This window comes from Leptopilina boulardi, unplaced genomic scaffold (genome assembly GCF_019393585.1).
Source record: "Leptopilina boulardi isolate dan_hultmark-lab unplaced genomic scaffold, ZJU_Lbou_2.1 LbouV2_214, whole genome shotgun sequence".
NCBI classification, from domain to species: Eukaryota; Metazoa; Arthropoda; class Insecta; order Hymenoptera; family Figitidae; genus Leptopilina; species Leptopilina boulardi.
This window is the reverse complement of record NW_026137768.1, coordinates 3613227-3638448: the sequence shown is the minus strand read 5'-3', so window position 1 is coordinate 3638448 and position 25222 is coordinate 3613227. Positions and strand designations below refer to the sequence as shown.

The 25222-nt window shown below is 28.3% G+C and overlaps 1 protein-coding gene across 4 annotated transcripts in view; it reads right to left on the bottom strand.

Annotated features, from left to right (window-relative positions):
- LOC127279051 (trace amine-associated receptor 9) overlaps positions 1-25222 on the bottom strand; it is a 36474-nt gene that overhangs the window by 4038 nt on the left and 7214 nt on the right. For all 4 annotated transcript variants that reach the window (XM_051301159.1, XM_051301160.1, XM_051301158.1 and 1 more), the window contains exons 2-8: positions 18603-19131; positions 18402-18527; positions 14938-15054; positions 12623-12777; positions 10588-10735; positions 916-1170; positions 27-126 (exon numbers count right to left, since the gene is read on the bottom strand). In XM_051301159.1, the coding sequence (XP_051157116.1) occupies positions 27-126; positions 916-1170; positions 10588-10735; positions 12623-12777; positions 14938-15054; positions 18402-18527; positions 18603-18821 (1120 nt within the window). In that variant the 5' untranslated portion in view covers positions 18822-19131. The remainder of the gene's footprint in view (positions 1-26; positions 127-915; positions 1171-10587; positions 10736-12622; positions 12778-14937; positions 15055-18401; positions 18528-18602; positions 19132-25222) is intronic.

Below are 25222 nucleotides of genomic sequence, written 5' to 3'. Positions count from 1 at the left end.
AAAAAATTGAAAATTGTTACTTTTACCTGATAAATCTAGTCCAGCAATGCTACAGACATCCAAACCACCTGTACTAGTTGCACAGCAATGCTGTTTTGGCCCAAGAGGTTTCGATCGGCATAAAATCTGAAATAATTAAAAAAGTGTTTTTGAAAATTTTTGAAAATATTTTTTTTTTACTTAAAATTGCCTTCAATCTCTTATAAGTATTCTTTTGAAACTCGAGTAATTTCAAAGGAAGAAAAGTACATCTCTAGTACCTAACTAAAAGATTAAATCCTTTAACTCGGGTGCTCACTTCTTTTCTTCCTTTATCCTCTCGTAAAAATCTTTCCAAATAAAATAGTGAACGTTTTAAAGTCTCTGATTCTTAAAGAACATTCGAAACACAAATATAATAATAAAAAAGCATTTTAGTTATATTTATTGAAAAGGTACTATATTATTAAAGGTCTTTAAAAAAATCTTTAAATGAAGAAAAAAAGAGCAATTTGAAGATGATGTTGAGAGGATTTTTAGAAAGGATTTCAGATATAGACTAATGCACTCTTTATGTGTGAGAACATCGTTACAAGGGCTAAAACGAGATTTTGCCCATAGCTCGTCGTCACCATGGCTGTAAGGCAGTGGTTACACTCGATATTTTTCACTTTTTTTTTTTTTTTTTTTTTTTTTATATTCCCTTTCATCGACGGCTAAGAGGATCGACCAAGTCAAGAAGAAGTCTACTATACATCACCGGGCGAAATTAAATAGAAATAAAAGTGTCTCTGGAAATCATCAAATTCTATTATAATATTGAAAAAAAGTTCAGAAATAGATTATGGAAATTATTTTCATCTGAGTAAAATATTACTTCTTAATTGAAATTGTTGTTTTTAATAAATTTTGATTAAAAAAAGTAATGATTCATACCTTCGTATAGAAGATTTCTTTCGAAATTCGTCGAAAGTGATTGTTGAGTAACCAATAAAGAAAAGGATTCCAAAAGCTGTTGGAAAGAGCGAGCCACGTTGCTAGGAATTCGAGGAATGGTGGTGGCTTACTTCCGGTACATGCAACCACAACTTCCTGGATGGTCCATGGGGTGACCATGACGATGAATCCGAGACTCATCGCTGCCATTGTTCGTGATGCAGAGGTCGACAGTCGCCTCTCGTGGACCTTGAACTAAAACATATTGAAAATATCAGCATTCAATAAACTACTTCCATTACCAACATTATAGACTCATTCAATCACTTTATTTAATTTTTTTTACACGGAGAAAAATGGAAAAACGAATAAAACCCTAATAACACAAGATATCTTGGGATATACTGATAATATCCCGCAGATATCCTAAGGATGTCCTATAGCACGGTAGTTCTTAACTCACTTTAACCCAAAAGTTTCTTCACTGTAAAATTTCTTCCATATCTTGAATCTGGACACTTTTCTGAGTATTTTGCAAAAAAATTCAAAATCTTTTATCTTGCCGTTTTTGAGAAAATCGATTTTTAGGTTAAAAAACAAAATTTTTAATTTTCATGAGGAACAGTGTCTAATATCGCGGTAAATATTAACATAAAACCAAATTTTATTAGAAATAAGTGTTATTCGAGCTTCTTTGATATTTTTTGCTTGGAAGAATAGCGAAATTTGTTTTCATTTTAATTTTTGGTTTACAATTGGCGATGAATGAATAAATATATTTACCGGCAATATAACATCTATTGGATGTTATTTGAACTAAATTTAGTATAAAGTTATTAAATTACATAATTTTTTATCCTGATATTACACAATTTTTCTCATAAAACAAAAAATTCAATTTCTTAACCTAAAAATCGATTTTCTCAAAAACGGCAAGATAAAAGATTTTGAATTTTTTTGCAAAATACTTAGAAAAGTGTCCAGATTCAAGATATGGAAGAAATTTTACAGTGAAGAAACTTTTGGGTTAAAGTGAGTTAAGGACCACCGTGATAGATATCAAAAGGATCTCTTAAGGATATCCAAAAAAGCGGCGGTTTGGATATCCTTTAGAGATCCCATGGATATCTTAGGATGTACATAGGATATCTTCTGGATATCTCTATAGACTTTCATAAATGTCCTCCAGATAACCCATAGATATCGTCAGGATATCCCACAGATATCATCAGGATATCCCACAGATATCATCAGGATATCCCATTGATATCGTCAGGATATCCCACAGATATTTTCAGGATATTCTCAGTATATCTTCTGGATGTCAAGAAGATATTCTCAGGATACTGTTTTTAAAGTCATTATGAGACTATACAAGTGAGAATATTCTGTGAATTAAATTTTATATAAATAAAATAAAATGCAACTTGTTTTTCGAGAAAGTTGTTTAATTTGAAAAATTATTAACTAATTTTTTTCTCATTCGTAATTCATTCCTTTATTCATATGCTTAATATTGCCAGAAAATAAATTAGCTTTAAACAATATAAATTCTTCCCCGCAAATAACGAATAACTATTAATATTAATTATACATTAAGTGCATGAGTTTATTTAAAAACTTTGAAAAATGCGTTTCAAATCTTCATTTCAAATAAATTAGAAGCTCATAAGATTTTTCTTTTTATTATATTATTATTCATTATATTTGCTTAACAATTTTAACCTTTAAAAATATATGTTGAGATATTAAATATCCCGTGAATATCCTAAGAATATCCAACGGACATCCTGAGGATATCCCATAGATATCCTGCGATATAATATCCAATAGATATTTTATGGATGTCTTAGGGATATCCTGTGGATATCCTATGGATGTCCTGTTGATGTCCCACAGACCGGCGGTTCGGATATCATAGAGATATCCTGGGGACCATTCTAGAATATCGACCACTGATATGGATATCCTAAGGATATCCTTTTGTTATGAGGGAAGTAACTTTTACTATACTTTTAAAGTAAAACCGGAACTGTCCGCAGTTTCTGGCAATTTTTACTCCAGAAATAGTAAAATTTACTATTTCCGGAATAATTTTTGCTATTTCAAGAGTAAATTTTACTATTTCTAGAGTAAAAATTGCCATAAATGCGCAGAAGCTGCGGACAGTTCCGGTTTTATTTTTAAAGTAGTAAAAGTTACTTTATTCGTTTTTCCATTTTTCTCCGTATACGGTATATATTTAACGAATATTTGACTTTTTTCTTTATTTGTCAATTTCAAAATTTGAAATGAAAATGCTACTTTTTCATTTTAATACATGTGTAATCAAACTATTGGATTATGGAAATTTAAATGGGGCTTATGTATTATATTTCAAGTGACTCCTTCAAAGCCGAGTACGTTTGCTCATCTAGCAAATGATTTAATTTCAGTCGACCCAACAGGATTATAACTTGAATCCTGTTTCATAGCTTTCACGTATGATCTAAGTAGCTCAACTATCTTTCCATTGCGTAAAGCTTTTTGGCTTAGCAACGTTTTTGACTTTCTACACTTTTGACGTTAACTTTAGTCATTTAAATTTCAAACCGGATTTTCCTCAAACATAAATGAGGTTAAAATTTGAACACAATTTTCTTTTTCAAAAACTCCTAAATTTAAAATGCCGATTAATAATTAAATGTTGTTTAACATTTTTTGTTTTTTTTTTTTGCAAACTATTATTTGAAAATTCATTTATTCATATATTTTTTGATCCACTTTAAAAGATTGTTTTCCCATGATTCGCATTTCATTTTTCTCTTGAAGCGCTCATTTTTGTTTAGTCTTTTTTTCAAAGTATAATCTCACACATTGCTCAATTGAAAACAGCTGCACGAATATGTATGTCAATGCTATTGCAACATCGATCAGGAGCGACCTCATTGTGTCTTTAATCGTCTTTTATATATCCAAAATGGTTTCTATGCTCCCTTTTTAACACTTAGCACTTCATCCCTTTGATGGTGAAAAAAATTTTATACGCTATTGCAGATATATACATACAAAATTCTCCAATATCCTACCAAAATATTTAATAGTTGGATATATGAAATGCATAAAAAAGATCTCGTTTTCTATTAAGATGGAAAAAATGTTGTCTGACTAAAATTTACCTTTACTACTGATTATACTCTCTAAATCTGAAGAAGTGAAATTTCATTTAGAATGTTTCAAAAGTCTTCCACGTAGAAAAATAAGTTATGCATTTAAAAATAAGTGATTTTTACTCAAAAATAAGTGAAGTTTCACTTATTTTTAAGTGCATAACTGATTTTTCTACGTGGAAGATTTTTGAAACATTCTAAGTGAAATTTCACTTATTCAGATTTAGAGAGATAACATTAAAAAAAAAACTTGTGTCTAACTGAAATTTTGTCTAAATTATTAAATGAAAAACATTCTGTCTGACTAAAACTATTATTTCTACTAACACACCGGTTTATAGTGAAGTTACCAATCGAACGAAACAATTTTTCTTCGATTAATTTTTTTGAGTAAGAAAAACATATTTTGGATTTTTTCTTTCGTGCAATTTTGTTGAATCTAAAACAAAAACATTTTTCAGGTGTGACGTCACTTAAATTCACTTGTAGGAAAATTAGCTAGTTCAAATATAATAAATAATATACCGTTGGAAAGGTAATTACATAAATTATAATACCTTTCGAACCATCGGTTGTAGAATAAAATCCAATAAAAATTAACAGACTTATAGGTAGTTAATCAGAGTTCAAATATATTTCATGAAAATTTTGATGATTTTTAAATACTTCTCTAACTTTTGCTAATTTTTTCTAATTTAAACAATAAAAAAAGGTAATGTTATAAATTTTTTATCGATAGTATAGGGTAAATGTTCTAATTACGGCGCGATTCGAGTAAAAACACCTTTGAAATAGAATATTCAACATTTCTATTGTATAAAGTCCATTTAAGACTTATTAAACTAAAAGCTTTTGTTATTTAGATATTAAAAAAAATTTCAACTTTATAAAAATCGATTATTTAAACAAATATGAGAATTTAAAACGAATACCATAATTTTCTATTACGGCGCGTTTGTATCAATTACGGTGACCAAAATTACATGTATTCTGAAGATACTTTTCCCACCGTAATTGGAGCCAATGAAAATCTTAAAAATGTTTCAATTACGACGAGGGAAAAAATTTGATCTCAAAATAATTAAATTAATAATTGTTTAAGTGTGCATCTATTATATATTAAATATAATAGTAGTAATAGTTATTTTTTATGAACGCGCCGTAATTGATGCACTTACCTTATTTAATTAAGAAAATTTTGAGCGCAAGTAGAGCGCAATCGGATGAAATATAAAAATTCTACACTAAATTTATAGTGAACTAAAGAAGTTTTTTATTTTTAGTAGCCTCTCAACTGATTTCGATCTATAAATCTCTTTTGTATTAAATCCATTTCTTTGTTAAAAATTTAAATATTTTTGATTATCATGTGACCAACGGTTCACAAAGGACTCCGCACTAAATACACAGAAAATGGCTTACGGTTAAATTTGGCTATATTTTTCTGTGTATTTAGTGCAGGGTCCTTTGTTATACTTTTGTAAAAAAATGTTTTGTGCAATAAATCAATACCAATTTCGTAATTGTAGAAATAAAAAAGAAAAAACGTTTGCAGCAAAAATGCAAACTATAAAATAAAGTTAAGCTAAAGTTTTAAAAATCTCTAATCTAGTTTCCTTTTTAGATTCAACAAAATTGCACAAAATATGTTTTTCTTACTTAAAAATTAATCGAAAAAACATGTTTCGTTCGATTGGCAAAAAAAAAGGTTTTTTTTGTAAACCTAATATCGCATATAGTTTTTGTTTGAGTTGATGGTCTCTTACAGAACTCTCGCGCAGTCAAATATTGTATCACACATAATACTTTGAAAATATATATGAATCCAGCATCCATTGACCTACATTTTCTATAGGTCGAGAAGGGAGTTTCTTATAAATAAGTTGTCTGCGACATCTTCTATTATCAGCGAAGATGGCTTTCAGATTGTATGAGTTTTGCTGAGGGCGTGGATAGGAAAAATGAAAAGCGAGCTTTGAAGTGAAATGAAAAGAAGATTATAAGGGTGATCTATACATTTTGAAATAAAAAAAAAGAAAAAAAAACTCTGATAAACTTTTTCCAATTGCATAAATGTATACAAAAAGTATAATGACCCTTTGGAGATTTATGGATTTAAAATTGAAAATATATTGACGAATATGTAAATGTTTCAATTGTTTATTTATGTTGTCCTGAAGGCTCGTCAGAAATTGTAATTGAGAAAAGCCCCGTAGCGAACAATGGTTACTCTGCTTTCAACATTTCTGCATCGAATCAATTTCCCACGAGAATCACCAGAAACTCGTTACCAGAAAAAAAAAAACAAAAGAAGGGTCTAAACCACGCCACAGTTTCTTCCAACTCTCCAACATATACACTCTGCGATCGACACTTTCGTTGCTTCCTCTTTCTCACGACTACTCCATATCCTTATTGGACTGGTCGACCACTTTTATAGATTCGCGCTCGATACCAGCAAAGTATAACGGTTGAAGGTGCCAAAAAAAGTTTCAACCTCTTTAAATGAAAAATGAATAGGATAATATTTACAGAAAAGTTGCTTTCTATGAATTTTCTTCGAAATGTAAATTTTATATAGTAAATTGAGTGGAAGAAGGAAATTTAAAAAACAAATTGCTCGCCTTTCAACTATTTTTCAAAAAAAAAATTACTTTCTTTACTTACAATTAAAACTGTAATTGGGTAAATTTCCAACCAAAAATTTCAGTATTATACCAGAGTTAACTACTGGCGCAGTACTGGTTCAGTATTGGCTGGCAAGGCTGGGCAGTCTGTACTAAACCAGTACTGGTATTTTCATTGTATCAGTACTGGTGCAGTACCACCCTACCAGTACTGGAAAACCAGTACTGAGCCGATATTGAGCCAATACTGGCTCAAATATAGATTTTCTTTTTGATTAATACTAGTTTACAAAAAGTTCTAGAGTGAACCTGATGAATCTTTTTGTTTAAATATTTTGTTTATAAACATTTTTTCACTTTGATTTCACAGAAAATTAAAAGGCATTAAAATAAGCTGCAACGCTTATATTATTTTAATCCAATTTTGCTTATTTTAATCCATTTTGGTTGCATAAGCGTTGCAGCTTATTTTAATGCCTTTTAATTTTCTGTATATTTTTGAAAATTAAAAGGTATTTTATTTTGCTTTTTTGTGGGTAAAATTATTTAAACAAAAAGTTTCCTGAGACTAATTCCAAAACATTTTGCAAGTTTTTTTTTATTGTTTTCAGATATGCAATAAACCAAAAAAAATTTTAAACGATCAAACTAAAAATAAATAAAGTTTTTTATAAAAAAATTAATAATTTTTAAAATAAAAATTTAAAAAAATTTTCTTAACAACACTTGTTAAAACTTAAAAAACAACTTTTATTTTTTTAAAAAAGTTTTTCAAAAATTTATTTTGATGCAAATAATTAAAGTGAATAATAAAATAAGTAAATAGCTAATTGTATAATTATATACATTATAATTATTTTATAAACATTTTTATTTTTACTCAACTGTTTTTATATATTATAAAAACTTTGGTTTTATAATATAAACATATTTTTATATTTATTTTTTGATTTTTAAAAAATAATAATTTGCAATATATATTATACTTAATAAAAAATAAAAACTCTTGGTGTTTTCGATTTTATATATAATAAAATATTAATTAGTTAGTTGACTAATTTAATTTGTGTTGGGTTACTAAAAATTTCACACACTTTCTACCTGGAGCAGAGATTTCACTATATCACTGTTACAGTTAAAGCTTTCTTTTCGTATACAATAAATTACAAAATTACCCGTACTCTGCCAGTACTGAACCAGTAGTGGTTACCAGTACTGGTGCCAAAACTGGAAGCCAATACTGGTAAAATGTTATCATCCCAAAGTTACACCCTAAAAAAAGTAATCTTGATTCTAGCGAATTCCTCATAATTTGATGCATATTTTCCTCTTAAATATTGTATCAAAAGTAATAGTCTTCACTTGAGAGGATTTTCCTCTCGCATATAATTTGACAATTATGGTTATAAACTGATAAAGAAAAGCTATAATCATGCACTAAATTAAATATCCTTAATTAAATATTAAATATAATTAACGATTTATAGTTAATTACTTACATTAATTAATAGATTTGTTTATTTATTTAACTTTAATTCAATGTTTTTGACATCAGAACCTCAAAAAAATTGTTTTGTTTTATTATTAGTCACCAAAGAATAAAAATATTCTACATTCAAGTGGAATACTTTTGTTTTAAGAGGAAAAATTGAGAGGATATTAGAAGAGGATTTTTCCTCTAAATATGAGATTACTTTTTTCAGGGTGTACGCCAACTCTGGCGCCAATACTGTGTGCCAGTACTGGGCCAATACTTGTCAGTACTGCGCCATTAGGAAATTTTTGATTGGGTTGTAAATTTGAAAAAAAAAACATTTGTTCGTTGAATTCTAAAATCCATAACATTTGGTTGACTTTCCAAACAAAAAAGTATAAGTGACTAAAAACTTGTATTATTGAAAGGAAATTCAGCTTTTTATTTGATAATCAGTGGGTTGTTGCCTTTTCTCATCCTATATATCATATTTTCCAGCATTATATTATAGACAAAATGGGTTAAGTGCACGACGTCAAAAGGGGCGCGCAGTTAACTCGAGACCGTTTCGACAATATACATATATATATATCTTGTTCTGGATATGTTATTCGTTCTAAACAAATTCTACAAAAAAAAAAATTTTAATTAATTTTTTCCTTAAACTTTTTTTTTTTTTAAATTGATACCAATAATTAATAATTAAATTTACAATGTAACAGTTTTTTTGGAAAAAAATATTTTTCTGCTTACATTTGCGAAACCGTGAATTATCACCAAACGTAAAAGGAGGTTTCGCTGAGAGTATATAGTTGAAACAAGTTGAATTAACGACGTTTCCGGAAGTTCGAGCGGCACTTCCGCTTTGTACAACCAAGTCGATAAATTTTACAATGTGCCGCGGTTGTAGAAATGAAATCACGAAAATTGTACAACCAAATTCGTGTTCTATTGTGAATCGATTGTAAATTAAACGAACAAGACAAATGTCAATTGAACCTCAGAAAATTTATAAAAATAAATGTTTTCTCTTAAATATGATTTTTGGATTGATTAACGAATAAACCTTATTTTACTCGGTGCCAAGTTTAAAGTAGGTATAAAAAAAAGGTTGAAGGTAGAGACAGTTATGTTGCTTTTGAGCTTTGACGTTGCTGCTTGAAAATTTCATTAAGTTTAAAAGTTCGTTTCCCCTTTCAGAGTCAGTATCCTTTTCAAGTGGCGAATCGTATATGAGTTTACAAAAGTTTGAGGGGTGCGAAGGTTGGTTGAAGTTTAGAAAATTTTGGCAAGCCAGATATCTAGTTGTTTTCTTCGTTTTCTTCATCGAGCTTTCGTGCCTGGCAGGATGTGGATATACGCCCCAGTTTTCACCGCAAACAATATTTTTCTTCTTGCACACACCCGCATCCCGCAGAATCACATTTATCTCGACATTAGTCAGGGATTTCCCTCAGACCGACCTTGTAAATGTAAAAGAGACCCGATTTCTCATCCTCTCGTTTCTTTTCTTTCTTTTTTTTTCCTGCCTCTTTCCTTCCGGTCCGGCGTCTACTAAGATTTCGCGTCATTGGCTGCGCTACCAAGGGAAAAGAAAAACTCTTGAAAGCCTCCGTCTTGGTAATTTCCGGTTCGCAATGAGCGTCGAAACCCTCAGAATTATCTCAATTTCTGATTTCATCTTCACAGCCACTTCATAGCTGAATAATTTTTTACAAAAACTTTGCCTCTATATATTTCCCCTATTGCACATATTTTTTCAAATTTATTAAACACTTTTAATAAAATTCCTCGTCGTACTTTTTTTCCTTCCATATTTAACTTGAAATTGAATATGGTACTTTAAAAATTAAATCGAATTACATAAAGAAGGTATGCAAAACTAAAAAATCACTTCATACTCAGAAAATTGTTTATTCTCTAATTACTTTGGAATTCTCATAACAGAAAATTAATGTATACACTCATCAGGATTACAAACTTTTTAATTTTTTAATGTCTTAAAAAAAGATTTTTAATTTTCATCACTAAACTTTGCAAATTTTCTATATAACATTATAATTTCATAATTACTCATCTTCACATAAAATAATAAGAATGAAACTAATTTTAAAGTAAACTTTTTGTTGAATTGCTTCAAAATTAAATTTACCCCCGTCTTTGTTATATGACAAAGGCAATTACAGTGTAATTACAAAGACCCCCTCAGTAATTGTGATTGTGACATAATTGAATGGTTGCGAGGGATAGTTTAAAGGAACTAGAAATATCGCCTATAAAAAAAGAGTTCTTTCTTTAAATAAAAAAAAAAAATTTAAATCCACCATCAAACGTGATAAAAATGAATTGCTTTGGATATATAGTGAGAAATTTAAGACGTTTATTAGATCAAAATCAAAATCCAGTGTTATATAATACTCACCCTCTCGATGTGTCCACCGCCGACAACTTCCGGCGTGTTGACACAAACTACCCTCTTTAAGCGCAGTTTGTTGACGTGAAAGGCAGAACCGTAACAGTACATGAGTACCATCGTCGTAGGAAAATAAAAGCAACAGCATGCAAGAATCCTAAAATCAATTTTAAATTAATATATCTGTACTTGTGATTTTGTTCTATTTAGAATTAAATTATTAGTTCGTCAAAAATATAATTGAACATTGGCGTGCTAACAACAATTTTACTACGCCAAAACTTAACTTATAGGGTAAGTGTACCAATTACGGCGCGTTTATAAAAAATAACTATTATTACTATTATTATAAAATATTTAATGTACATTGAGAAAAAATATTTCTTTGACAAATTTTTCTTTGATTTAAAGAAAATTTAATGTTGCAAACAAATTATCTTTGATTCAAAAAAATTATATTCGTTTTAAAGAAATTTGTTATTTAATTCAAATAAATGTTTCTTTGACCCTATATCAATGTTAGAATTTCTTTGGTTTAATGCACAAATTTCTTTCATTCAAAGAAAATGTTTTTGAATCAAAGAACTCAATGTCAAAAAACTGATTTTTTAAATCAAAAAAATGTTTTCTCTGGGTGTAACTATTGCAATATGATTTAAAAAAATTATTTTAATCTTTTTTTGATACAATTACACGGAGAAAAATGAAAATACGAATAAAATAACTTTTACTACTTTAAAAAAGTAAAATCGGAACTGTTCACAGTTTCTGCGCATTTCTAGCAATTTTTACTCCAGAAATAGTCAAATTTACTCCTAAAATAGTAAAAATTTACTCCGAAAATAGTAAAAATTTACTCCTGAAATAGTAAAAATTTACTTCGAAAATAGTAAAAATTTACTCCTGAAATAGTAAAAATTTACTCCGAAAATAGTAAAAATTTACTCCTGAAATAGTAAAAATTTACTTCGAAAATAGTAAAAATTTACTCCTGAAATAGTACAAATTTTCTCCGAAAATAGTAAAAATTTACTCCTGAAATAGTAAAAATTTACTCCGAAAATAGTAAAAATTTATTCCTGAAATAGTAAAAATTTACTCCGAAAATAGTAATAATTTACTCCTGAAATAGTAAAAATTATTCCAGAAATAGTAAATTATTTGACTATTTCTGGAGTAAAAATTGCTAGAAATGCGCCAGAAACTGCGGACAGTTCCGGTTTTACTTTTAAAGTATAGTAAAAGTGACTTTATTCGTTTTTACACTTTTCTCCGTTTACTTATAACTTAATTGAACTATTTGAGATCAAATTTTTTCCCTCGCCGTAATTGAAAAATTTTTAAGATCTCCATTAGCTTCAATTACACTCAGAAAAAAGATATGTTTGAACCAAATGTACCATTTTTTTATATTTACCCAATTTTTTGGTTAGTTCAAACAAAATTTGTTTAATTCAAATAAATATTTATTTGATCTAAATAACTGTTTGGTTTATTTTAATAAATTTTTTGAACAAAGAAAAAATTTGATTGAGCTAAATAAACGTTTGGTTTATGCAACCAAATGTTTGGTTAACTGTATATTAATGCATTTATTTTGTTGATTTAACCAAAATTTGGTTGCTTCAAATGAATTTTTTTCTGAGTGCACGGCGGGCAAAGTATCTTCAAAATACATGTAATTTTGGTCACCGTAATTGATGCAAACGCATCGTAATAAAAAATTACGGTAATAATTTTAATTTTTCATATTTGTTTTAATATTCGATTTTTCTAAAGTTAGACATTTTTTTTAATATCTAAATAACTTTTAGTTTAATAAGTCTTCAATTAATTTTCTACAATATAGAAATGTCGAATTTTCTATTTTAAAGGTACTTTGACTTGAATCGCGCCGTAATTAGAACATTTACCCTAATTCAAAATTTTTTTTTTGTTTAAATCGCATAAAAAAGTTTTATTAGAATTTTTAAAAATTCGATTAATCGTATTTTAGAAAATATAAATCGTATATTTGAAAATTTATCAATAATAAATCCAATACCTAAGCGAGGCTCTAGAAAAGAAGGGATCGCAGGCGAGAAGGCCAGTCGCATTGAAATAATATCCGCCCTTAGGGAGAACCAGGAGTCCAAAAGTTGCCACGCTTGCTATCCAAGTGGTTGACATAATAGCCACACAACCCTGCCGCATGTAATACTATATCAACAAAAAAAAACAAGAAAGTTGACAATATTTATTTTTAGAAAAATATAGATTTCAGAAGAAATCATGGAAAAGTGTTTCTGTTTTTTTTTCAAATAAATTATTTTTAATACAAAATTTACGCAAAAAAAATTCCATTTTAAATTAAATAAAAAACGTAAAAATTGCAAATAATGTAAATAAATGCAAAGACACGATTCATCGAAGAACGAAATTATTCTTTATTACTTTGGTTTTAAACTCTCCTTACTTTTTTTTGTTAACAGTCACCCAATCAACATTCTAAAGCTTAACACAGAAAATTAAAAGGCATTAAAATAAGCTGCAACGCTTATTATTTTAATCCAAGTTTGCTTATTTTAATCCATTTTGGTATTAAAATAAGCAAAATTGGATTAAAATAATAAGCGTTGCAGCTTATTTTAATGCCTTTTAATTTTCTGTGAAATTATATTCTTCTTTATTTATTTTGACTCGCAATTTTTAATCAATTTTTCCAAAAAAGAATAAAGCAAATAATCTTATAATCTATATAGCCTCTAGTAAAATAAATAATTTTGCAGTAAGTGATTAAACATTAATTCCTATATATATATATAAAATGGATTAGAAAACTTTAATTAAAAAATGTAAGGGAAATTGTCAAGTAGAAAAAAAAATAATCAACTGAAAGTGAATTAACTAATATTGATGTCAAGGTTAAAAACAAGCATGTCATCACAAGTGAAGAATATTTTCAATTAAGAGAATTAAATTTTTTTTTGCAATTATTTGAAATTAAGATAATTATTTTTTAAAATATTTATCTGATATAATTTAAAAACAAGTATAAATTATTTTTAAGATTAAAGTTGAACGAGCTTTTTTTGATAAATGTTTGCTATTGTAACTTCACTTTCAATAAACTTTTTTTTTTTCAAATAGCAAGGCTCACTAATGACCTTCCTCCATTATATGTAAGATGTAGGAGTTTTCTTTCTCCTAGACGTTGTAAAGAGAAAGATGAATTTATCATGAGTTCATTTTAATCTACTTCTATCGTAACGGTAAATGATTAATAATAGTTTGCATTTATTGTCACTAAAATAAAAGTTTTATAAAAAAAATTTTATCACAAAATAAAAATTATTATTTATTAGTTACTTTTTAAGTAAAGGAAATATTTCTAAAGTTTTAAATTTTACACAAAAAATTATTTTCAATTTCCTGCTTAAAACGATATATATAACAAAATGTTATCATCGCAACCACTTTGCGCTTCAAACGAATAATTTGAGAGTGTGAAACTAATGTTTAAAATATACATATTTTACTGAATTTGCCTGCTGTTGGCAGATGTGAAATATCTAAAGTATTTTAAATTACCAAAATCAATTTATATTTATTACTATTTTTTTTTACAAATCATAATCAAATTAATATTATTCAGAGAATTTTATGGTGAAAGTATAAAAGAGTGGAAATTATAATAATAAATAGTTTTTGACACCAAAGTTAATTGCTTTTAACTGTCATAATATTTGTAATCTGTCGAGAGACAAGAGAAGTCCAAAACCAAGCGATTAGTTGGCACTGAATTCAGTTTGGAAGAGCAGTAAAATCGTAAACTCCAGTCATAAAATATGTGATCCTGCCAAGTGTTTAATATATATGGGTAAAGAAATCTCAAAATGAATAAAATGATTGTAACAAAAATAATATATTTCATATCGAGAAAATCGAAACAAATGCGTAAATTTTTTAAATAGGAAAAACAAGGAATTTTTGTGAACTTTTAAATTCAATTTAAAAAATAAATTATTTAGAATAATTTTTTTAACTTTAGTTTAAAATTTTTTTTTTTTTATAAAATATAATGCATTTTATTTTGAACAAAAGGAGCGTTCAGAACAAAAGAAACCATACATATATGAGTCAGCATTCTCTTATTGAAGACGATTAAATCTATATTCATACTACGAGAAACAGACTGCACAGATTCGAGTTCAATTCCAATCACCGTAGTTTTTTTCCCCACCTAATTTTTCCCTTTTCAATTCAATATTAATTTTATTTTAGATTTTTAAATCTGTAAAAATATAACTAAATCATAGTTTTTTTTTTAAAGAAATGTTTATCTAAAATGCAAATTAAATAATAATTATATTTTTATACCTTTCTTGTGGAATGTCTGTGATAACGATGAGGATGTAACATGCAGATGTAACGATCTATCGCCATGCAAACCAGAATTACAGCACTTTGTTGAGTAAGAGCCCCTCTAAGCAATGCCTGAAACATTTACATTTAAGATTTAGTTGAAAATAATGTAAAATAAAAAGAGTTTTATTTAAATTAATTAATTTTATTTCTAAATTACATATAAATTGTGTTTAGTTTGGACAGTAAATTAGAGGCAGATCAGGCAAGTTCTAAATCGCAGACGAAATACGGACGATTAGTTACAAATACCCACTTCATTACTAGATTGATCGATTTGTCCAAACCATTGGATTTGCCTGGTGAAGCTACCTAACGTGTTACCTTAATCCCTGGTTTCAAATTCGAAAGCAACTGTATTGAATAACATCGATTGTATACACAGACCAATATAACTTGAATCTTGTCAATCATGTATGTGAAATTCATCATTTACTAATTTTATCATTATAAATATTTCGGGACGCATGAATATTCTCCAAATTAGGCTTGCCGAAATTTTTATCGTGTCGAATTAAAAATTATCGAATTTACATTTAGTAGAATTTAAAAAAAGTAGATTTTACAATTAGCCTAATTTTAATATCGAAAAATTTCTATTTAAAAAAATTCTAATTTTGTAGAATTTTTATTTAACTAAACTTTGATAAAGCAGATTTTCTAATAATATTAAATTTTCAAATAACACAATTTCCATTTAACAAAATTTATATCTAAAAAAACTTTCATAAAAAAGAATTGTTATTTATCAGAATTTCTATATTTATCCAAATATTTATACTTAAAAGTATTTTTAATAATAGAATTTTCAATTAAAAGAATTTCTATATAAAAAAAATTCCCATTTAACAAAATTTTTATTGAATAAAATTTCTATTTGATTTAATTTTTTATTTAATAGAATTGTCATTTAACAAAAATTTTACTTAGCTAAATTTTTAAGACAGAGATTTTCTATTTCACCGATACTTTATTTGACCGAAGTTTCACTTATCCGAATTATTATTAGATAGAATTCTTAAAATGACGAATTTTCATTTGATCGAACTTTTACACCGTCCGACACAATTTTTGACCAACAAAAAAATTTAACATTTTCGCAAACTAAGACCCAAAAAAAATACCCGTATCTGTCCGTTTTGCTTGATCAAGTCGTTTGTGGTTTTTAGGGGTGAAAACAACCCCTAAATAAAAAGTGACAAGATATCTTTTAAAAATTATTAATATTTTATAAAACCTCGGTATCTGGGGGTTTTCGGGGTCACTGATTATTAATCTGATGTCAGATTTTCAAAATTCAAAATGGCGGATCCAATATAGTGATCAAATTTTTAAAAAGTTATTAATTTTTTATTTTATATTCGCCATTTTGAATTTTGACAATTTAACATCAGATTCGTCATCAACGACCCAAAAAACCCCTAGATATCAAGGTTTTAAAAAAATTTAATAACTTTTTAAAATTTTGAGCGCCATATTGAATCCGCCATTTTGAATTTTGAAAATCTGACATCAGATTAATAATCAGCGACCCCGAAAACCCCTAGATACCAAGTTTTATAAAATATTAATAATTTTTAAAAGATATCTTGTCACTTTTCTTTTAGGGGTTGTTTTCACCCCAAAAAACCACAAACAACTTAATCTAGCAAAACGGCCAGAAACGGGTATTTTTTTTGGGTCCTAGTTTCCAAAAATGTTGGATTTTTTTGTGGGTCAAAAAAAAAGTTGAATTTTTTCGGACGGTGTTATATATCCCATCATACACTTGGCAGAAACATTTCAGGGGGAGTTTTAAAATCAACCAATCACAATTTTCTTGATAATTTTTGATTGGTTGATTTAAAAACTCCCTCTGAAATGTTTCTACCAAGTGTATGATCTGATATATGAAAATTCGATTAAATGGAAATTTTTAACAATTCTATCTAATAAAAATTTGGATAAGTGAAACTTCTGTCAAATGAAGTATCGGTGAGATAGAAAATCTCTGTCTTAAAAATTCAGCTAAGTAGAATTTCTATTAAATAAAAATTAAATCAAATAGAAATTTTTTTCAATAAAAGTTTTGTTAAATAGGAATTTTTTTATATAGAAATTCTTTTTTTAAGTATAAATATTCGGATAAATAGAAATTCTGAGAAATAAAAATTCCTTAGATATAAATTTTGTTAAATGGAAATTGTGTTATTTGAAAATTTGATATGTTAGAAAATCTGTTTTATCAAAGTTCAGTTAAATAAAAATTCTACAAAATTAGAATTTTTTTAAATAGAAATTTTTCGATATTAAAATTAGGCTAATTGTAAAATCTATACTTTTTTAAAATTCTACTATAAATGTAAATTCGATAATTTTTAATTCGACACCACAAAAATTCCTGGCAAGTCTAATTTTGGAGAATATTTATGCGTCCGAATTTTTCTATTTAATATTTTTTTTTTTGACATAATGTATTTAATTCGAGGCTGTGAGAAGGTTGCCTATATATTCATTGTAGCAGATGGCATACAAAATCACAATGTTAGTTGCATCCATAAAGATGCATGAGAGCAGTTAAAGGCGCGGTTACTATGGTGACCGTTGGCAATGTGCCAAGAAAAAAAGCGCTGATAATCTGAACGACTGCAAATCTGGCCTTATTTTGTTTGTTAAAGACCTTCACCCTCTTCTTTCTCTAGTTGATGAACTCAAGCCAACACACTTTATAAATCCAAATTGATAGGCGCTCCTCTTTCTCATTCATTATTCTATTCCCTTCTTTTTTGTTTCCCTATAATCAATTTCTTAGCACTTTTCAAGTGTTCTTCTCTAATTATTTTCCAAATAAATACCAATTAATTTCATCGAATTTTTTTTTCGTTCTTTTTAAAAAATAGCAATTATTACTGATAATATAAGTTAAGTATATTGGTCTGTGTGCCTTGAATTATAGGACATACTAATTTCTAGGAGACAAATGAGTGAAACCGTAATAGGCATAGATGGTAGGTACTTGGAAATCAAGAAATACGCGACCACAAATCACTGTTCCTGGCTCCGGAGTCGCCAAGATTATCGCCAGGAACCTGATAACGCCCTACCAACTCGTGGAACGAGTGCCGGAAGTGGCTCGAGTTCCTGACGGCAATTTCCTCCCAGCAAGAGTGCTTGGTAGAAGAGGCTCGATCCCGATCTCACACGAATCTGGGAAAGATGAATCACGCAAAAAGGAACAGATTTATGGGGCCAATTAGAATTATAATTAATTTTATTTTCCCTGTTTTGCACTTGTATTTAAAATTGCCAATAACCTAGTCGAATTTTATATATATATAAAAAAATGATGCAATTTTATTCGCTCGCTGGTATAAAATTTAAATTTATTTCGAATTTTATATTCATGAGACTTTTTCAACCGTTGCAGTACAAAAAATTACCTGAATTTGACAAACGACTTCACCGTAGGGCCAGCAACCATATATAGCCGGAAGGAAGCCGAATGGAGTCACCAGAAGTCCAATGGCAAGATCGTTACTCGCGAGACTAGTTAACAGATATCTTGGCTGAAACGAACAACATTATTATTATTATTTTGTTTTTTAAAAAAGATTTATATTCTAAAATTAAAACAGTTTTACCTGAGCGTGAATGTATTTATTGTAGCGGCGACTGTTGATGACACAAATGACGACAAGATTGGCGAATAGAATTCCAATGCTAAGAAGAAGAATCAAGGCAGCGCGAATTAACTCTCCCGGTCCTGGACCAGTCCAGGACATCTCGGATGAACCGGGCCGCCAACAACTGCTGTTGCTGAGTGCCGGCGCCAGCAAGATTGTCTGCTTGTGTTCAAACATTCTCTCTCTCTCTCTCTCTCTCTCGATTATTCTTCTAGATAAGTCATCCAAACGATTCGCTAAGAGAGCTTGAACGCGCGAGGCTCTCTAGCCTCCTTAATAAAAATTCTTTTTCTCTGGTAGCAAGGAACATTCATGTTTCTTTTAAAAGACCACTTTGAGCACCCCTTTCAGCGATCCTCAATTTCAAGATTTATCAGCTTCGACTTTCTTCACTTGATTTCAGTCTAGATACTCCTTTGCAAAAATTTTTCCTCAATTTTTCACCCTCATTGAACATTGCGGAATATCAAATGCAATACTATTAGGACTGAAAAATAAAATTTTCAATTATTACCTTATTCTAAATGTGAATAAATTAATTTAATATTCTAGTTTTTTAATTACAATGGGACCTCGATTATCTGAACTAACTTAGGGCCAGGTTCGGCATAAGAAAAAAAATGAAAAAACGAATAAAGTAACTTTTACTATACTTTAAAAGTAAAACCGGAACTGTCCTCAGTTTCTGTGCATTTCCGTCAATTTTTACTCTAATAAATAGTAAAATTTACTATTTCCGGAGTAATTTTTACTATTTCAGGAGTAAATTTGACTATTTTCGGAGTTTCTGTGCATTTCTGTTAATTTTTATTCCATAAATAGTAAAATTTACGGGACTCATGATTATGTTCTAAAAATCATTAGTCATAATTTACATTTTATCGAATTTTATTTGTCCTAATTAGTTTTAAGCCGAATTTCTATTTGTTCGAAATAGCATTTGGCATAATTTACATCAAAGCGATTTTGTATATTAAAGAATTTTTATATAACGGAAAATTCAATTCGCAGAATTTTTATTTGTCAGAATTTTTATTTGCTCGAATTTTTATTTAACATAATAGGCATTTTAAAGAATTTTTATTGGGTAGAATTTCATTGGATAGAATTTTCATTCAGATGAATTTTCATTTGTTCGAATTATTATTTGATATAATTTCCATATAATCGATTTTTCATACTACAGAATTTTTACTTAACCGACAAATCATTTAATAAAATTTCTAATTGATAGAATTTTCATTTGTCCGAATTTTCAAATGACCGAACAAACAATCGACAGAAAGATTTCGGCGCGATTTTTAAAATCAAACCAATCAAAAATTATTCATAAAATTGTGATTGGTTTATTTTAAAAATCGCGCTGAAATCTTTCTGTCGATTGTTTGTTCGGCCAGTTGAAAATTCGGACAAATGAAAATTCTATCAATTAGAAATTCTATTAAATGATTTGTCGGTTAAGTAAAAATTCTGTAGTATGAAAAATCGATTATATGGAAATTATATCAAATAATAATTCGATCAAATGAAAATTAATCTGAATGAAAATTCTGTTCAATGAAATTCTACCCAATAAAATTCTTTAAAATGCCTATTATGTTAAATGAAAATTCGAGCAAATAAAAATTCTGACAAATAAAAATTCGAAGAAATAAAAATTATGTGAAGTGAATTTTCGGTTATATAAAAATTCTGTAATATAGAAAATCGCTTTGATGTAAATTATGCAAAACGCTATTTCGAACAAATAAAAATTCGGCTCAAAACTAATTAGGACAAATAAAGTTCGATAAAATGTAAATTATGACTAATGATTTTTAGAACATAATCATGCGTCCCGTAAATTTTACTATTTATGGAGTAATTTTTACTATTTCAGGAGTAAATTTCACTTTTAAAATAGTAAAAGTTACTTTATTCGTTTTTCCATTTTTTTCATGTAGAATCGCGTTACCGCTGAAAGCACAAAATGAAAAAATCTTGTGACTTCCTATTACTGAAAAATGGGAGTAACATGCAATTTAGTTTTAATGAAGGAGCACATTTTTTTTCGATATGTAATACATTTTGGAATATTAGAAGAATCATTCATAATTGGTTTTGAACGGTTTTGTTTTATGCTGAAATAATTATATTGTTTTTCTTTTCTCTTGTATACTATGTACATAATTTTTACATCTTAAAATCGCTTACTGAAATAGTTATACATATATATTTATGTTGTAAAAAAGCCAAAAGTAACACATCAAATTTAATTTTTTAAGCTCATTTATGACTTTTTATTTCACATGAATACTATAAAAATTATAATCTAATTTGATTTTTTTGTTGGGCAAAAAAAGTTCAAAAATACATTGAAACTAAAAAAATGATATAATCCTTTTACAATTGTTTAAATGAGGAATAACATGAAATCACACAGATCTGTGGATTAGCCCGTAAATAATAAATAATAGGTAATTAAAATATAAAAACACAGTTTGGTGCAAGCAACAAAATGTCCTCTTGTGGCAAGCTTGCAAGGCAACGTTGGCACATCTTGTACGACAAACTTCCTGCAAGTTTGCTGCATGTTTTCGTGCTGATTTGGGACTAATAAAATAAAAAACAAATTTTTGAAGATTTCTTTGAAGTTTTGTTATTTTGTTTTGAAAAATTCGTTTTTTTAGCGAAATTTGAATGATGAAATTTTAAAAAAGGAAAAAAAATATAAAAAATAAATTTGAAGATTCGGAAGGCAAAAAAAAGATCGAATAAAATATTTTACTGTTCGGATAAGAGAGGGTTCGGTTAACAGGGGTTCGGATATAATCGAGGTTCCACTGTAATAAGAAATCACGAGGGATATATGCTCAGAGGCAGCAGCAATGATAGATAATTAAATCTGGTTTTTATTTTTCAGACACAAGGGACGACTTACTCCGACAATAGTAATTACATTTTACATATAAGTGCATTTGTATTAAAAGAGAGCAGGCTTCACAAAAGCTTTTGCTAAACTAACTGATTCTACATAGTCCAATTTAAATTATCTTCTTGGAACCAAGCGATTTTATTATTCCGTAGTAAAGTTTTTCACATTTACATAAATTTATTAAATCCGTATATGGCAAATTATTTTACGAGTAATCCAAACTTGATACCAAATGTATGGTTAAACAATGGGGGATTAAATAATGAATAATAAGGAAGTGTGTATACAACGAAGCAAGGTTTTTAAAAAACGCATTAAAAGTGAATACATGAAAAATTTCTTCATTGTCGATAAAATGCTTGATTATTATTCTCTTCAGACAAGGATTACCTATTTATTTTTCATTTGATTGTCAAAAAAAAAAATGTAAATTTCGAACCGAATTAAAAAACGTGAGACTAGGATTTTACTGTCAGATTTTTGTTAATTTACTTTTTGTGAAATTAAACGTAAATTCACGTGATTGATCACTTTATTATTATATATTCATCTAATTAGGAACTTTTCAACTCCAACAAATATGATTCGCCAGAGATGATTCAGCAGAGATAAATTGAACGTGAATATCCATGTTTCCTGCCTCGAAGAATTGTTTCTGAACAAATTTTACCAAGTAAATTGTCAGAGAATCTAAATAACAATAAATTTTTTGGGAAAAAAGGAGAATATTAAAATGTATGAAAAAAAAACGAAAAAAATGTAAAGTGACTTTGACGAAGATGGTGGGGGGTAGGATTAAGTTCAAATGACTTTATTATGTCAGAAACTGAGGTTCAACCATTTAGCTGAGATACCGGATGCATTTAGATGGTGAAATTAGGATTTTTCATGAATGCCGAACTGGTAAGAATAGTAGAGACGGATAATGGTTGGAAAATGCAAGATACTTTTGCAGTATAAGAGGGGGGGGGGACTTACAAGGATCGTTAGATGCAATGAATCTGAGAATTTTTTTTTCTATTGCTCGTTAGGTATCGGAGCACAACTACGATTCATTTATTTCCCTTTTATCTAAATGTCTCGAAACATTCTTTTCTATATAGTATTCAAAAAAAAAAAAAAAACTAGAGATCTTTCAGTCAATTAGTTATATAATCTAACAAATGCTTCGCAAACATTTTTTAAAAAACAACCCACTTATATTTGACAATTTCAGAAATAAAAATGCATATTTGATTCAAATTTTATCATAATAAATAAAAGAAGTTAATTAGCTATTATTTTGTTAACAAAGTAAAATTCAGAAGAAGGGAAAAAATGGAAAATTTTGCAAAAAAAAAAAAAGAAAACAATAAAAATGTGATGAAAGGGAGTTTTTATTTTTTAAAAATATGTAGTTGTCGTTTAGAAGCATTGAAGCTCATAAAAGCGAAATATAAAAATGATAAAGTAATATCACCACGTGACAGAGTTCTCTAGTGGTTACGAACGTATATTATTCGATTTATGAGCCGGTGAGATTATTATCTGAGATACCGACAATAGTGTGCACTTTCCACATATAATAAATGAAAAATGCAAACGCATTATTTGCGTAACGGTATCATAAAGTGGGTTGAAAAATGTGGGAGAGGGTGAAGTGATACTGCCGAAGTTGCAGTGATTCCTCGAAAGTAAAGGAAAAAAATGGAATAAAAAGAGAAAAGCTCGGTGCTCGCAAGTCGCTCGATACGGCTTAACGGACTTTCTTCCAAGAGTTGCGATTTAACAAGTTTTGGGGTCAGATACTCTGAAGAGCTTTCACATTCAGGATGAACTGAAACCATCATCGAAGAGACAACCTCGAGATCACGCTCGAAATCTTCCATTATCATTTTATTGTAGAAATTCGCCTTTTTCATATATCTTTCAAAAAAAAAAAAAAAACTTCAACTATTTTCTATAGCTAATTAATGCATCTCTCCAATATGAATACAATTATCATATGAAAGAAAACTTCTCTTTGTCAACTTTTGAATTGTGTATTTTAGAATGAATGCTAAAATGCACACGTATTTTTGTGAAAAATAAAACTCTTGACTTTTTTTGCTGTAGCAGTGTAAAATTTCAGAGTTTTTTTTTTTTTTTTTTTTTTTGACGAGAGATCCATACAACGATTATTCGTTTTCCTCTTGCATTTCCATTCGCGATTTCTTTCCTTGTAATTTTTTCTGTGTTTACTGCAACCCGAATCTAGACGACCAAAGAAAGTGGTGAACATAAAACCAGAAAATGGAGTTAGGCTTTCCATCATTTACTTTCAGCAGAGCAAGATTTAAAGTGATCCTTTGGGAAAAGTTCCAATAAAATTGACGGTGAGGAAACTTTATGTCATTCACTGTATGACTATATGTCAATCATGGGTAACTTTAGTTCTCTTGAATTTTTTTTTTTTTATTCAAAAAAAACATGTAACTTTAAAATAAAAATAAAAAATGTTTATTTTATCATAATTTTTAAATAAAAAGTAGCAGTTTCAATAAGGATAATTTGAATTTAAAAAATACATTGATGCTTTGTTTCAAGTAGTAAATAATGAAAAAAAAGTTGATATAATGCAGAAATATATTTTATTCGCGTGTAAAATCTATGACGCCAATTTCGGAATGTAATAACGTTGTTCGTTTTAACGATGAAAGTGGAACTTTCATTTTATGTTCTCAGTTTCCAGCACCTTCAAAAGGTTATAATGCCGCACATTATAGAGGTCGCAGATAATTTCATCTTAATAACTTTTTCTATAAATATATTTTTGTTTCGAATTTTTGAAATTGGTAAAGCAATTTTAATTAGATATTTCAATTGGAATTTCAATTTAGAGAAACTCTGGTGTTTACTATTTAGCATGTAAATCTGGCTTATATACATACACGTGCAACTTACTTTCAAGCGATGAAATAGTTAAGTGCTTTTTAAAAATTTACAAATCACTTAAAGTAAAGCTCCTTAAACTTTTTTGTCTCTATACTAACGAAATCAGATTGATGTAAGCATATATAAAATTGTAATAAAAGCACGAACGATTCGTTACTTCTTTCTCGCTTATCTTTTAAAGTTACTGTTTTCTCCAGTTTCAAAACGTGACTCCCTCTACATAAAGTATCCGAAACGTGAGCAATGTTCGAAATTTTGTCTTCATTCTTTAAACATTTCTTGAATCAAAAAAAAAAAAATCCAAATTGTATAAAAAAAGAAGAGAATAACAAACAAGTCTAAACAATGCGAAGGAGACGCTTGACATCCATTATTAATTTTTCAAATTCATATTTTAATTTACGGCAAAGTAGATCTACACTGAGAGTAAAGATTGGTTGGAGTTACCATTTTTGAGATGATCACTATTTTATTCGTTGGTTTAACTAATTAGTTTGTTGGAATAACTATTTACTTAGTTACCTTACTAACAAAATGGTTGGGCTAACTAACTAATTGGTAACAGTAACTAATATAAAATATTTTTTAAATAATGAAAAAACAAAAATTACCGACATAGAAATCTACCTTACCGACTGATGGTAAAACAGTTTTTTGAAAAAATATAAAAGTTACCGACATAGAAATCTGCCTTACTGTTTAAAGGTATTTGGTAATTTTTTATATTTTCATTTTTCAAAAAGCTGTTTTA